At 43.3% G+C, this 15438-nt stretch overlaps 1 protein-coding gene across 5 annotated transcripts in view; it reads right to left on the bottom strand.

The window, feature by feature from the left end:
• The window catches only part of LOC137425320 (folliculin-interacting protein 1), a 165043-nt gene that overhangs the window by 13193 nt on the left and 136412 nt on the right, over nucleotides 1–15438 (bottom strand). For 3 of the 5 annotated variants that reach the window (XR_013623209.1, XM_078776535.1, XM_078776534.1), the window contains 4 exons: nucleotides 9067–9155; nucleotides 5844–5987; nucleotides 4067–4236; nucleotides 2618–3980 (listed from right to left, as the gene is read on the bottom strand). Coding sequence is in view for 4 of the 5 variants with exons in the window: in XM_078776535.1 (XP_078632661.1) it covers nucleotides 2618–3980; nucleotides 4067–4236; nucleotides 5844–5987; nucleotides 9067–9155 (1766 nt within the window). In the remaining variant the exon portion in view is untranslated. The remainder of the gene's footprint in view (nucleotides 1–2617; nucleotides 3981–4066; nucleotides 4237–5843; nucleotides 5988–9066; nucleotides 9156–15438) is intronic. The other 2 variants (XM_078776537.1, XM_078776536.1) reach the window with 1 other exon arrangement.

Here is a 15438-nt window from a genome sequence, read left to right as displayed (position 1 = left end):
GATCATATACCTGCCCATAAAAAGGCAGCAGAATTACAAAATGGTTTAAAAATCACAAATAAATTTAAGGGCAAACATCATATGTCAGAAGATAATACCTCAAAACACAAGAAAGAATGAGAGCAAAGCCTATGGCATGCCATCGCAAATCTCCACACTTCCCACATAAAGCAAAGTTGAAAGATGGAAAAAGTTCCACCAGGAATAACCTAATATCAAATTTAGAGTTACATTTTTTCCCCCTGTTTTGACCCCTGTGACCACAGTGCCCAGTCCCACCCCCTGTGGCATGAACCCAGGGTCAAATCAAAAAAGAAATCTTTACATATTTCATGCATTCCCCAATATTGATTGCTTATACAAAGTTTCATTAAAAGAATGCTGAAAAATGTGCCTGTAATTGCATTTTTTGGTATTTGACTTTTTGACCCCACCTCAAGAGGGTAAGACCAAAAATAATACTGCTCTTGGACTTTTGCGCCATGTAGTGATTATAACTACCAAGTTTGGTAAATTTCTGCACAACCGTTTAGATTTAGAAGATAGCCTGACAGACAGACAGGGCCGATTACAATATCCTGTTTTTTTTTCAAAGCATGTGGGGATAAGGATGAAAGCAATAATGATGGGAAAATATTTGAACAAGAGAATGAAAGATTACAACAAAAGGAAATATAATGCGAGAACCGAAGATAAAAAAAATTTCAAATATATTTTTAGAAGAAAAAGATGCCGCGAATGTGGGGGCATTGTTTCAATGGGTAAAGAGGGTTCCTGGCAGTACGTGATTAAAAAGGGAAAAATCAAAAATCCCATGAAAAACTGAACATACCCACAAAACATAAGGGCCCTTGGTGCTCACCTGGTAGAATAAACTGTATACTGCACCGAGTAAAGGTATTTTAAACCAATTTCAATGGTTGCTATAAGACAGGGCAGCATGTAGAATCATACTAACATAATCATAAGACTTTAAAAAACAAAAAAAAATACATATTTTGTGGGGCAATCCCCCACCCACCCCCAACCCTGTATACGTCCTCAGACCCCAATTTTTCTAATGCCGTGAACAAACATTGACACATCACAGGTGATGAAAGTTGTGGTCAAGTTTCATCTAAATTGCGTGTGTAGTTTCTGAGAAGAAAGTAAATACCTATTTTTGGGGGGAGGGTGGAGGGAGAGGTAAAACCTTGACCCACTTGACCCCCGGTAGACCATCTTAGACCTCGATTTTTTCCCCCCCCCCCGTCACCTCACTATTTTGAAAACTAGACCGATAGTCCAACAACGGCCGAGCCTGTTTGATACTTTAGTTGAAGAGGATAGTATGACCTGGGAGGTGGAGGGCAGCCACCAGTTAGCAAATAATGTAAGTATTAAATATTTTTAACGTCAAGCATGGACAGCTGGTTCGTGAATGCCTTGGGAAAAAACATGGCGAATGGCAAACGATGAACCAATAAATTCCACATTCCTGTGCCATCTTCAGTCGAACGTCAGGTCGTGACAGCACATTCCCTATATTTTCATTCCAAACAGCATCATTCATCATTCCAATCACAAATTAATACTATAGCATTAATATATCAAAATAGAATGTTAAATCACAATTTTATTGATGCATTATCAAATCAGCGAACCATCATCATCTGTTCACGTCCGGATTCGGGAGCAAGGTCCATGTTGATTGCATTTCAAAATCATAATTGTATTGAGGAATTTCTGAAACCCCCTACCTACCTTATGACGCCCACTGGGACCCCAAAACGTTCCACAGAAGGTTATTATATTTCCTTTAATAAAATATGCAACTGTAATGGTTACTAAATGTGTCCTCCTGCCGTGTGACCAGATCCTCAGCTCTGATTGGTGTACGATTGTGGGGACATATGGACAGACAAACGCTGTTACAGACAGCATTGCCCTACGGGCTATGCCATAAAAATCACCTCACCTCGCTGTTTTTGGAATAAATTAAAAAGGTACAAGTCTTACCCACATCCCTTGTTTGTCCGTCTCCTTCTATTTGTCCCTCCACCCTGCTGTTGGTGTTCCAACTTCTCTTTCTACTGTTACTTTTGTTCTGTTGTGTCCCGATCCATTTTGTGTTCTCACTCTTCCACGAGCCTCGACTTTGTATGTAACATAAAAAACCCTCCAGTAGTTCAGAAGTTATTGCAGTAACAAGATCATTTTCAATGAAAGGGAACATGCATTCAAAAAAAAAAAAAACGACAGAAAATGAGAAGAAGAGACAAAATAAAGAGAGAAAAGGAAGAGGAGCATGAAGCAAGCATAAAGGAGATGGAGTAGAAAAAGGAAAAAAGCCAATTGTTCTGCCATTGATCAAAAAGAGGAAACATGTTCATTTTGTAGAATCAAGAATGTTAATGGTTAAATGAGAGGTCCACATCATTTTGAGATATCCTGCTCACAGAGACAGACAGGGGAGAAAACATAACCTCCGTCCACCTTAGGTGGCAGAGATAACATGTAGCAACAGAAAAAAATACAGGTCACATTACTTTTGAGGTAGCTCTCAATTTTTGCATAAAGATTTTTTGCTTTCAACAAGGAAAGGCAAATGACAAAAAAAAATTCTAATCACACCAACCTTGGTAATGGGAGTTCCACTTGTTGCGGAGAAACGTGTCTACGATTCCTGCAAGACACCCCCTCTTCACCATCACTGTCCCCAAGAGCACTGTCCGAGCTCTCATTACGGGGAATTTCCATGTCCAATGATCGTTCCTCTTCCAAACTCAGCTTTGGTGCATTGACTGGCTCTAATGTCCTTTGGTTCAAGTGTGGGTCAGAGCTGGTGCAAGTATTGGTGTTTTTTACAGTTTGCTCAAAGCAGGCCTCAGAACCATCTGTCGGTACAGCAGCGCATTGTGGAACCTCCAAGCCAGTTGTACCAACAGGAACAGGTTTCACTTCCTCACAGCAACACTGCTCTATTGGAATGTTATGAAAAGTTTTTGTTTCAAAATTATCATAATCATCAAAGTACTCGTCAAACAAGCTGTTGCCTCCTGCAAAAGATGGCAGTCGACGAATCATGTTGCAGCTCTCTGTCTTGGCCTTGTCTGTTGTGCACAAGTTTTCATCATATTCATTTCTCTCCTGCTGCACTGTGCTGCGATATCCATTGGCATCTACCTTGAAGCTTAGGGGCCGCAAAGTCTCTTCCAGGCGTTGAGTGTGAGATTCCATGTCAGAATCTGGTGAAAGCGAACAGCCAATAAGAAACTTAACCTTGCGGCTGCCTTGCGGGCTATTTCTGTGTTTTACAGAAATTGCTTCAGTTAGTGACAGTTTATCGATTTGATGGTTTGGCAATGAAGATCGGGAAACTTCTCCAGATTCCAGAAAAGATTGATAAACAGCACTCGCCTCCTCTCCTTGATCACATAAGGCTCGGAATGAACGCTGCGGGACTGTTGTTTTTTCCCTCTTGGCTTCAGCTGAAACATCTCCAAGATCATGTGCCATCTGCTTGATGGAAGCTTCTGTAGGCAATGAGGATGATTTGATCGACAGGGAGTTTGCATCAGAACCTGAGCTGCTCAAGGTATCCCAGCCTGTGGTACGATCGTCTGTGCAACCACAAGCTGAACTGAAATGGAGGCTATCAGCCAGTTTTGATTCCAAGCCTGTCTGGAGCTTTGCATTGGTTCTTCTCTTGTGAAGAGCTAAATGTTGATGACACGATTCAAGATGCCGCTGCAGTGTCACAACTACATACTCTGATTGCTCAACCTCACCAGGCTCAAAACTTGTTATGATGTTTGAACAGTAATCCTCAGGATCCAACAATCCAGGCCCCTGCAACTCCAGCTTGTTCTCATTCACTTCAGAACAGCGAATAAAGTAGGACAATGCATAGAGAACCTGTTGCACCACATTCTGCTGACTGCCAATGACTACGACACGTGCCATCTTGAAAGGACAACCCAAACATCCATAGAGATCTCCTGCATCAGACAATTAATTTAGAAATTAGAGTTTATATCATGACAGCAGTTGCTCTCTTAAAACGGGCTTAGCATTTACAACTCACCAAGCTGGGCCCAGAGCGGGTTGTAAGGATGAGATCTTGCCAACATGTCAAGGGCTTGAGATGAGTGCTTCTGTGTGAAATTGGAAAACGGGACGTGTCCAGAAGGCATAACAGTTGACACCCATGCCAGATGATGTGTCAACACTGCTGACAGTAAAGCTGGGAGGAATCTGTAATGAAAAATTAACATTGTCAATTATTATAGAACAAAATTTCTAAACCAAAAAAGTAAATAATGTAATGCTTGTTCATGAGCTATCAACTTTGGAAAAAAAATAAATAAATAAGGAAACTATAAATCCTTTCATCGATTACTATACCACAATAGGCATGTGTGTGTGTGTGTGTGTGCGTGTCTTCATCCTGAAGAATTCCTGCTGTTGTCAAATATTAACTAGAACGACACTCTTCATCATCACGATGTCGACCGATATGCCTCTGCCCACATTATTACATCATTAAAATACTTTTACCAAGTTTGATTTAAATCCCTTAGCTGTTCTCAAGTTATCACATTTTTACCTGACATGACCTCTGTCTGACCTTTGATCTGTTGATGCCATAATCCAATCAGTTCATCCTTGCATTATATATATACGTACACCAAGTTTGTTCAAAATCCCAGCACTGGTTCACAAGTTGGTATGGTAACATAATTTTCACTTTACATGACCTCTAACCTTTGACCTCTTGACACCAAAATAATAAAAAATGGTATCGTTGGAAAGCTAATACATAATAATCTATTTACTTGGTTAGAAAATTAATAACTGGTTTACTTGTTTGTTAAGCTCATAATCAATTTATTTGGAACAAAAATTAATGTCCGTTTAATCAACGAGTTAGCCGTTTGGTTGGTCCATTACACCAAATTCTCATTGGTCTTCATGACGTTGTAGCATACCTGCCTGCTGTCGTGCTTGAGCATTAGCTTGCCTTTCACCAAGCCCAGATGTGCTTGGGCTAGGGTGGGGTTATACGTTTATTATTATTTATTATTGTTAATATTATTAGTATTAATTATGATATGCTTTGTTACAATGTTAATTGTTTTTATGTATTTTGTAATTGGAATGCCATGCCATAGAAGGACCGATTAAACTGCTCTATACACCTTAACATGGCACGCGTTTAGAAACATGGCAATTTTTCTGGTTTCTTTATTAATTAGCCTAATCAACTCGGGAGATCATAACAATAATTTTGGTGTATCACATTCCACACCAGATAGCTCCAGTAGAACTCCACAAGAATATGCCACAAACACAAATGTGCCCACACACCTCATCCATTTATTAGTAGATAGCGATGCTCATTTTTAAAGCCCTGCTTTTTGGGATTGAGGAAGAAGCCGTGAGCATGGGAACTTAATGAAGTGGTAACATTGGTAACATTTATTATTCTACGACAGCAGGAACCCTTTACAAGGACATGGGAGAAGCACACAAAAATACATACAGTAATACTTCTCGAAACAATAGAAAATATGTAGAAGTGCATGGAAGGGGCACACAAAAGCAGCCAGGAAAACAACAATTACGTGTTATAAAATATCCTTTTTCGCACATTTACTTTATTTTACATCCTCTGACACTCTCAGATAGACATATCTTTTGATCAAACCCATCAGCGAAGCGATGGTTATGCATGCCTAGTATATAAAATAAAGAGCAAAACAAATGGCAGTCAAAGTGAGGAAGGAGGGTAAGGTATGAGGTATGAGGCGAGTCACTATAATAGTGAAGTAAGGTATGCGACGAGTCACTACATCTCTCACTGATTGTGAGAAAGCTCCGAGGTAGCATTGAGGCTCTGCAGCAAGTGTAAGCAGATCTGACTCTTGTGTGAGCATGTGGAACTCATTGCAAGCCAGGCAGGTTGAGCGAGTCGTGGCTGCACATACAGATCTGTAATAGAACACCTGTAAGATATAATTCACAATATAAGTAATTTTCAGTAAACCAGTGCAAAAATACAAACATACTTTGAAGAATATTAGAAAAACGCATGTACAAGTGTGTAAATACAATGAAAGTAAAAGATTAGGAAGAGAGATGGGGGATTAGGAAGAGATATCGGGGTGGGTATAGCAGGAGGTAGAATATGGTTGAATTTTAACTTTGTCTTTTTTTTGTAAATTTAAATTTTAAATTTAAATTTTAACTTTGTAAATTTAAAGCACATCTGGGCTTGGTGAAAGGCAAGCTAATGCTCAAGTCCCTGGTGTTGGGCTAGCGGCTAGGGTGCCAGCTTAGGATCCTAGGATCCTGGGTTCGAATCCCGGTCGATTGCTGAATTAACGCCAGGGGGGTTGACTCAGCCTGTCATCCTTCCGAGGTCGGCTAATTGAGTACCAGTTCACTGGTAATTCCCTGTTTGTCGTAAAAGGCGACAAAAAGGGTTGGCGGCAGGAAGGGCATCCGGCCGTAAAAACATTGCTTCAAAAAGGGGACCAAAAAAACAACAACAACCATGGTCCCCGAAAAAGGCCAACCCCCGCTTTGCAGGGAAAAATGGCCTCTCAAGGTTTTTTATTTTATTTTTTTAACACTACTATTTACGGGGATGCTTGACCACACTCACAAACAAGACATTGCTACGAAGAGGGACACAGATTATGGGGCAGGTCAGGCCAGATGAGATCAGATTGTTGACTCGCTACAGGTTCCATGTAAACCTGTACAAATATTTTTCATGGTCAGGTTATTGGCGACTAAACCGAATCCTCCCACCACGTTTCCTCATGAGGGTGCATGTAGCATAAACATTTAGTGGGATTAAAAACAAAATCTGTCAAAGGGCAGTGGAGCTCCTAAGTGAGCAGACGTCCATCTATATCTGGTACCCAACTGTGTCTGCGGACATCCTTCTGCAGTCGAGTTAGCCATTTCTAGGATGTTGGTGGCAGGATTTGCAGTCCAGCCACCGTAAAACATTCATTCCACAACATGCACGAAAAAACACATTGAGCCAAGAAGAACCTGCTCTGTGGAAGGAAGTACTTCTGGGGCAAAGCCTTCAGGACTCCCATTCTTTGATGATGGGGGGGAACCACAGGCCAACCTGCTGGGTCGGGTTGTGTTGGTCTGTGTCAGAGTGGTGTTGAGGGGTCATCCACCAGACAGGAGTCTCCTCTGGCTAACCTGAGGCAGTCCATTTGGGTGGGTGCCTGGAATGTCCTAAGAGAGGATGATCACCCGTCTCTGCTGTCATCTGAGCCCCAGCGTCTGGACATCAGCATTGCAACACTGAGGTTCGGAGACCAGATCGTGGTGAGACGACACCTATTACTGGTCTGGTCGCTCTGATGGTTATCATTTCCAAGGAGTTGCTGTAGTTGTGTCCAACAAGCTGACTCCCATGGTAATCGAGGTAACACCGGTCATCAAGCATATTATGAGCCTGAGGATTTGTCACTCACCGGGTGTCATTTCCCTGGTCTCTGTATATGCTCCGACTGAGACGAGTGATCTCACCAAGACATTATATGCCGTGCTAGAGTTGGAGGTTGGTCGGTGCCCCAGGCTAGATACTCTTCTTGCCTTGGGCGATTTCAATGCAGACTGGCACTAATGGGGATGGTTATGGGATATGTGTTGGTTCCCATGGACAAGGAATAGCACCAATTTCCTCGACTCCTCAAGTTGTCGTGGACTTAGGGTGGCTGGTTCATAGTTTGTGCCCACAGCCACATCGCTTGACTTGATATTCCAATGCTGGTGGTGGTGTGGCAAAGGAGATTAACCACATTCTTGTTGATGGTTACTGGAGGTTGATCCAGAACTGCAGGGTCTACAGGAGTCCTCGGTTCCTCATTACGATCACAGCGTTGTTGTAGTAATGCTGAAGCTGCGGCTCCAATCAAAGAGAATGGTACCATCCCAGCCTAGGCTGGATGTTATGCTAACGGATTAAAGGGTAGCTGAGGAGATTGCGAACAGGTTGAGTGGGGGTCTAAGTGTTTCAGGGGATCCTGAAGAGTTGTAGAGTGCCTTCAAGACGACCATCCTTGATGTTTCCAGTGGGTGTCTTGGAACCCACCGTCAGGCAAAGAAGACCTTAGTCTCCCAAGGGGCACTGGATAACATTGACCAGTGTCGCAGGACCAGGCTTGGAGGCAGAATCGAGATGTTCAGAGAACTGAGGTGTAAAACTGTACGTTTGCTGAGAGCGGACAAGTAGGCCTATGTGCGAGGAATCTGTGAAAAGGTAGAGCATCACCTGTGGTCAAGTGATTGTCATCCTGCTCACAGAGGAATCAGTGCATTGCATTCCTTCAAGTCTGTCCCTCTGTGGACTGCAGTTGGGGTGGAGGACACTGCATATGGCATAAGGACCTAGCAGTTAGTAATCTGGTGCTCTGGGAACCAGAGCATGGACAGGCCTCGAGAGGGGGGCGTCACTTGACATACGTCGACCAGCTGAGGCGGAACACAGAACTTGTGACCACTGCAGAAATCAGGTCGTGTATGGAGGATCATGGAGTCTGGCACGCCATCATCATTGACCGAGGAGACTCAACATTATTGATGATTGATTTATATATATAAAATTGACACTTTAACTCTTATAGTCCACTTTCAATACAATATAATACTGGACAAGAACCGGAGTACAATTCCATGCCCCTCTCCCCATCCCTCCCACCTCCCCCCACTGCCAACAGTCAGAGCAAGGTTTGGAACAAATGTATGCATGGTGAAGTAAAATAAGAAAATAATGGACGTTTCAAACGCAATTGTTCCGATTTGCAACCATATGACGAATTTTTTGGTTAATCTTTCACCAAGAGTATTGGTACAAATCCATGGAAAATGATAAAAATTTGGTTTTTACAAATCCAGAGTAGAAAAGTCTCACAAAAACAACACTCTTCCCCATCCTACCCCCAACTCAATAATCCATAGACTAAATGTTGAAGTGCACAAGTGAAGGAAAACTTGTTAGATTTACAGAATAGGTATTTAAAAGCCCTCCCACATTGGCGATTGGTGTCCTACCTGAACTGGTACAATGAATCCATTATTTTCTGGAGATGCATGTGAGAGCACTGCACTGGAACCCGAATTTTCCTGCAGTTCAGAATGGCCTGCAATGAAAATGTATACTGTCAATTTAAATAACTGCTTCACATGTCTGGCCACCTCTCTTAAGCCACCCTGGTGAAAATTAAAAAAAAAAATGCTTCTACTGTTTGTATATACATATATATATTGGCAATTCCTTTTTTGCATTTCTTGCTCGGCTTGGAGCGTGTGGGACAGAAAGAAGGAGGATGTGCGACAAGGTGGCCCAAGTTGCCTTGAAAGGCTCATTTTGGATATGGAGGAAGTTTATGGAGGCACGTCGAACGGTGTAGGTTGGTTGTGTGTGTGTGTATGTGTATGTGTGTGTGTGTGTGTGTGTGTGTGTGTGTGTTAGGAGTGGGTCATGAGTGGGTGTGGTTTTGCATGAATGGTTTTGCATGTTTGCATGAGTGGTGCATGTTAGTAAGGGTAGGTGGTTGGTTGTGTGGTTTTTATTTTTTATTTTTTTGTAACTATTATTATTTCTTATTTTGTGTATGTGAGTGAGTGAGTGGGTGAGTGGGTGAGGGTGTGTTTTTGCAGGAATGAATTTTTGCATGAGTGTGTGTGTTTTTGTATGTTGAGTGGTGTATGTTGTAAGGGCAGGTGGTTGGTTGGTGTTGTGTGTGTGGATGTGTGTGTATGAATGATCTGGTGTGTTTTGTTGGCGAGTGGTGAAAGGTATAAAGGTGGGTGTAAAAGGTATAAAAGTGTTCCACCATGTTTGTTTGGTGCTGTGGATTCTGGATGTGGAGGTGTTGCTGGTGTAGTCTGCGTTCGCACTCGCTGGGGGTGGGGGTATGTATGCATCCAGGTGTAGTTGCTGCATGTGGATGTGTATGTGCCCCTGCCGGCCCACCTTAGCTGACCGTATCGAGGTTGACGGGCCGAAACGGGATGATGCTGAGGACCTCGACCGAGGACCCGGTCAGTGCGGCACACTTGTGACCAGGTGTGTTTTGAACTTGTGTGTGTGTGTGTGTGTGTGTGTGTGTGTGTGTGTGTGTGTGTGTGTGTGTGTGTGTGTGTGTGTGTGTGTGTGTGTGTGTGTGTGTGTGTGTGTATATATATATATATATATATATATATTGTTGCGGACACGGCTAAAGATGTTGCTTGACCGAGCGGAATGGTCGCCGTGTTCGCACAGTTTACCCGATTACCCCCAACTCACCCGATTCCACTCGAACGTTGGCCAAATCGCGCTACGCTAAATCAATGATGGAAAGGACACAACGACTGGGATAAATGAAACGACGCAAGGGGTACAGTTCTCAAGACCTCCGGAGGAGGATATAATTAGTGGTGGAGAAAAGGGGTAGATTACAAGGTAGAGTGAGGTAAAAGACACAGAAGAGATAGGCACTTAGTTACAGTCTTATCTTATCCCCGACAGACCACAGGCAAACGGAACAAGGCTGACTTACACAGGGATTGATGGCAGGGAAGGACAGGCAGTCGATAGCACAAGGTGCACCTTGGCTCAGGGACAGGATAAAGCACGGTCCAGTCCAGAGATGCGGGGAGGTGTCACAGCGCTCGGAGGTGGCGTCCTTCTCTCTCCAAGCTCAGCGCGCATCTGACGTCACCTCCCTCTTCCTGCGCATGCTCAGCGGGGAGTCACACGCCCTCGGCTCGTTGGCTCCGCCCCAGATGGGACCGGTCCGCCGCTTCTATTGGGTGCGGGGGTTACCGGGCTCCGCCCTTGACGAGGAGCTGACAGCGAGCCCCTACTTGGTAACCCCGTCGAGCACATGTTCGATGGCGGCTCGTTGGAAAGGCCTGGTGCCCTCCCAACACCCCCTACCAACCAAGCCGGAGTGAGGACGCGCACTCCCCGCGCCGCCGCCGTTGTTGTTGTTGTTGTTGAACCGTGAGGAAGAGCTGCGGGGAGGTATTGGGAGGTCCTAAACTTCCTAACGGTGCCATACAATCACATTCTGGTGCAACGAAGAGTCAGAATTAATGGAAACGAGTCCTTAACTGACATAGACTAAGAATAACTAGCAAGATGTCCTATAGTTGTCTACGTGAGATGCGGTGGACCTGGATGCGACATTTAATGGGGGAAATAGGGGAAGGTAGGGTCTACAGAGTGTTGTTTACAGAAAATGGGACTAGGGAATGGGGGATTGGGGATAGTTGGGAAGTATTGAGGAAATAGGGGAATATTTACAAGCGGATATGGATGAATGCAAATCCCATATCCGCAACAATATATATATATTTACGGTTTTGCGCGACCCCGTTCCCTTACGGAGGGGAGATTAAGCCCCTTGTTCTCCTTGGGTCGTCGCAACCGCGAGACTTGAGTCGCCACTTCCGGTCAGACGCGGGACAGGGTTTCAGGACAATGTTCGCACGTACCTAAGTACCCACACCGCCGCGGAAGCGGGGCCGGGATCAAGTCTCGCACGAACCACGCGTAATTTGAGTGCACCCGAGCAGATGGCGCACCACGTGGTCCGTGCTATTACCTTGTTATTGGAACCCGATCAGAGCGATATAATTCGTACCATGCTTAGTCAATGATGGAGAGACAAAAGCGATCGAATCAAAGAAATAACAGGTTTAATTATTATTTACAATGATTGGTAGAAGAAGCAGAGACACAGGGCAGTCTTAAACAGTCTTACTTATAGCCCAGACAATGGGCCCATTCACACTCACAGGGGGATGAAGGAAGGATTGTTCATGCGCTGAACATGCCGGCTTGGTCGTTCAGGAACACCTCACCCGGCGTGGCCCTCTGGCGGTCATAGCACGTCCCCCGACGAAGGCAGGCAGGCAGGTGGGAGGGATCCTCGCAGCGCGTATCTCGAACAAAGGCAGGCAGGAAAATATGCGTGTCTCTCGCCAGGCACGGCGGTCCTTCACAGCGCGATTAATACAACGGCGCGCTTTCACTCTCGTAACTCAACGGAGGATCTGACTGAAGCTCAACCGAGAACTCAACTTGTAACTCATCTGCCTCCCTTCCCACAACTTGGCGCTGCGAACCTACTCTCACAACTTGATTCAACACCGCGCACTCTCAGAACTCTGGTGGGGGCTTCGGGCACAGGGTTATATTGCCACGCTCTGGCCCGTATCGAATGTTCCAAACCACGCCTTTTGCCGCAGTGCTAAGCCACTCCCCTCGAGCCCTGATTGGCGGCTCGTGCTTACCGGTCACTCCCACTTCTCCTGCCCCACCTTCCTTCGGCCTGGATCGACTTGTCAGGCCGGCCTCGTGGTGATTTGCGCCAAAACTCAAAGTATCGAGGCAGCATAAGCATTGGAAGGAGACCCAACTCTCATTATTCTACTCAACGCAAAACTAACACAGGAAAAGGACTACGCTTACATTTACTAAGAAATAACTGAACTATCGCGAGGCTACGTGTTGTAGTGTAACTAAACTATGAGGGGAAATTAACTTTTTATTGCACAACCACAAAACCGCAACAATATATATAGATTAGATATATATATATATATCTATATATATATATATATATATATATATATATATATCTATATATATATATATCTATATATATATATATATATATATATATATATATATATATATATATATATACAGTGAACCCTCGTTTATCGCGGGGGTTACGTTCCAGAACCCCCCGCGATAAACGAAAATCCGCGAAGTAGCGACCATATATTTTTTTTTTTTATATATATATTTTAAAGCATTATGAACTCCCCACACTCTTATTAACCTTTCCCATACTCTTATAAACACTTCCTATACTCTTAAACACTTTTTACACTCTTAAACATACGTAATTTTAACAACATATAAAATTATAATGGGTACTCACCATTGAAGATACTGTAGCTACCCATGGGTTCCCCAAGCAAGACCAGCATCAGAATCTCCTTGCTCCAGCCGGTGACGTCACCGGCGGGGATTCCCGGCGCGAGAGTGGCTGGTCACGTGACCGCTAAAGCGTGCCGCGCTTTGCGGGTATAATCAGCTACACCTGTTGATCACGTGACCACCGATTCACCGAAGCACGCCACGCTTGAGAGGCATGGCTTTCGGTTTCTGGTTGTGCTTTATAATGCAGCCCGATAAATGGGCTTTTCAGTGTTCCCGAGTTGGTTTTGAGAATAAATATCTTCTCGGACGAGTTTGTGTCTTGCCCGTCATTTCGTCCGTATCAAGCAAGAGCCCCGGCTCTTCAATACTACAACTTGCGTGATGAAGATGATGATGAATTAGCTGTGCAGTACTGATGACGATGAAGGTGATGACGATGATGAATGTACTGGCGTTTTCCATACGCACGACTCTTTGTCTACCCTTCTACTGTACACTATGTACAGTATTTTATTTCTTGTAATATGTTTTAAATACTGTATTTTTTCTTATTTCTTTACGTTTTTTAATTTTTTAGGCTAGAAAATGCTTATTTTACCACAAAAATATTTAAAATAATAGTATATAAAAATACATTTATACCGCAAAATCCCGCGATATAGCGAAAAATCCGCGATATAATTTTACATATACTAGCGAGAAAAAACCGCGATGTACCGAATCCGCGAAAAGTGAACCGCGATATAGCGAGGGATGACTGTATATATATATATATATATATATATATATATATATATATATATATATATAAATAAATATATATATATATATATAGATTACCGTAAATTTCGGACTATTGAGCGCATCGTTATATAAGCCGCATCCCCTAATTTTTTTTTACAACTGGAATTTAAACACACACAAGCCGCACTGGTTTATAAGCCGCAACCATTTATTAACCACAAAAAGTGAGAAACTCGACAGCCACAGAAACTTGTCAGACGCGCGCAAAGCACAAATTCAATCACGGTTGCCTTTTTTGTTTACAGTCCGATTGAGAGGTAGGTCAAAGGTCAGAGGGACCTCATCCATATTAATTATGTCCTGCGGAGCAATGACGTTCTCTGCTATTTTCTCCTGCGTGTAGTTCCGAAAGTTTGCGATTTTTTCTTCGAAGTCAGGAGGGAGTTGTTGACAGAGAGTCGTTCGTGCTCTGACAGAAAGACCTTTGCGTTTCATAAATCTGAAACACCATGACTGCCCGCCCTGAAATTCTTCTATTTTCTTTTCTGCAGCGATCGATCTTGCTTTGAGTCTAATCTGAACAGTAGAAACACCCCGACCATCCACTCTCTGTGTGTTAACCCAGTCTTCAAGTTCGTCTTCCAGTTCGGGCCATCGGCATTTCCTACCTCTGAAAGCCTTTGTTGACTTTTTGCAGCGAGAAAGTTCACCCCTCTGCTTTCTCCAACGTCTGATCATGGATTCATTCACTCCAAGTTTATGAAAATTCCATAAACAAGCCGCATCGTTATTTTAGCCGCAGAGGTCAAAGTTGAGGGAAAAAGTTGCGGCTAATAGTCCGAATTTTACGGTAGATAGATAGATAGATAGATAGATTAGATATATAGATATATAGATCGATAGATATATAGATATATATATAGATATATATATATATATATATATGCAAAGATTTGCGGTTGGGAGTAAATCCAAATGACTCCATGGTAAGATCTCCAACCTTTAATTGAACAAACAATGACAACGTTTCGATTAACAACATGTGAAGCCACACGCCTCCGTTAATCTTCCTCAAGAGTGATAAAATCATCTCAACATCCCCTTATATGCAAAGTGGGGTGGGCAAAGCTGGACAGCCAATGAAACCGTATCACACCACTCTCGTGAACGGAGACGTTATTGACCAAATTCAAAAATCAACCGCATATTAACGGCTTAAAATATTCCTGTAAGCAATGCTGGATTATAACTCAAGTGTTTAGAAAATCAGGAACAATAATTACATTGAATTAAAAGTTAAACTTGTAAACAATTAAATTGTAAATTAAATTAAAACTGTAAATATATTAAAGCAAAAATTTTTTTTAAAGATAAAATAAAATTGCCATAATATCAAGATCATCACATGTGGCCCTATGCGGTAAAGGGGAACGCGGGATGGAGGGGGGTTATAGGGGGGGATAGAATGGGGGGGGGGGGGGGGGGGAACCAGAGGGGGGGGTGGAAGCGGAGGGTTGGGAGAGGGGTGGTTTGGAGGGAGGGGGGGGGAGGGGGGAGGGGGGAGGGGCAAATTGTCCGAATAAAAACCTTGTGTGACATATTATGTGGACTCGTTGTTCAAAGTACGGAATGCCTGCTTCGTTTACACAAGAGTGGGTCAAACGCTACCGGTAAGTCAACTACCTCTTGTGTGATCGAGGTAATAGTTTCTTCTGTGTGCCAAGCCTCCAAAGCAC

This window comes from Myxine glutinosa, chromosome 4, assembly GCF_964187855.1.
Source record: "Myxine glutinosa chromosome 4, kmMyxGlut1.1, whole genome shotgun sequence".
NCBI classification, from domain to species: domain Eukaryota; kingdom Metazoa; phylum Chordata; class Myxini; order Myxiniformes; family Myxinidae; genus Myxine; species Myxine glutinosa.
Note: the sequence above shows the minus strand (reverse complement) of the source record. Positions and strands in the feature narration are given on the sequence as shown.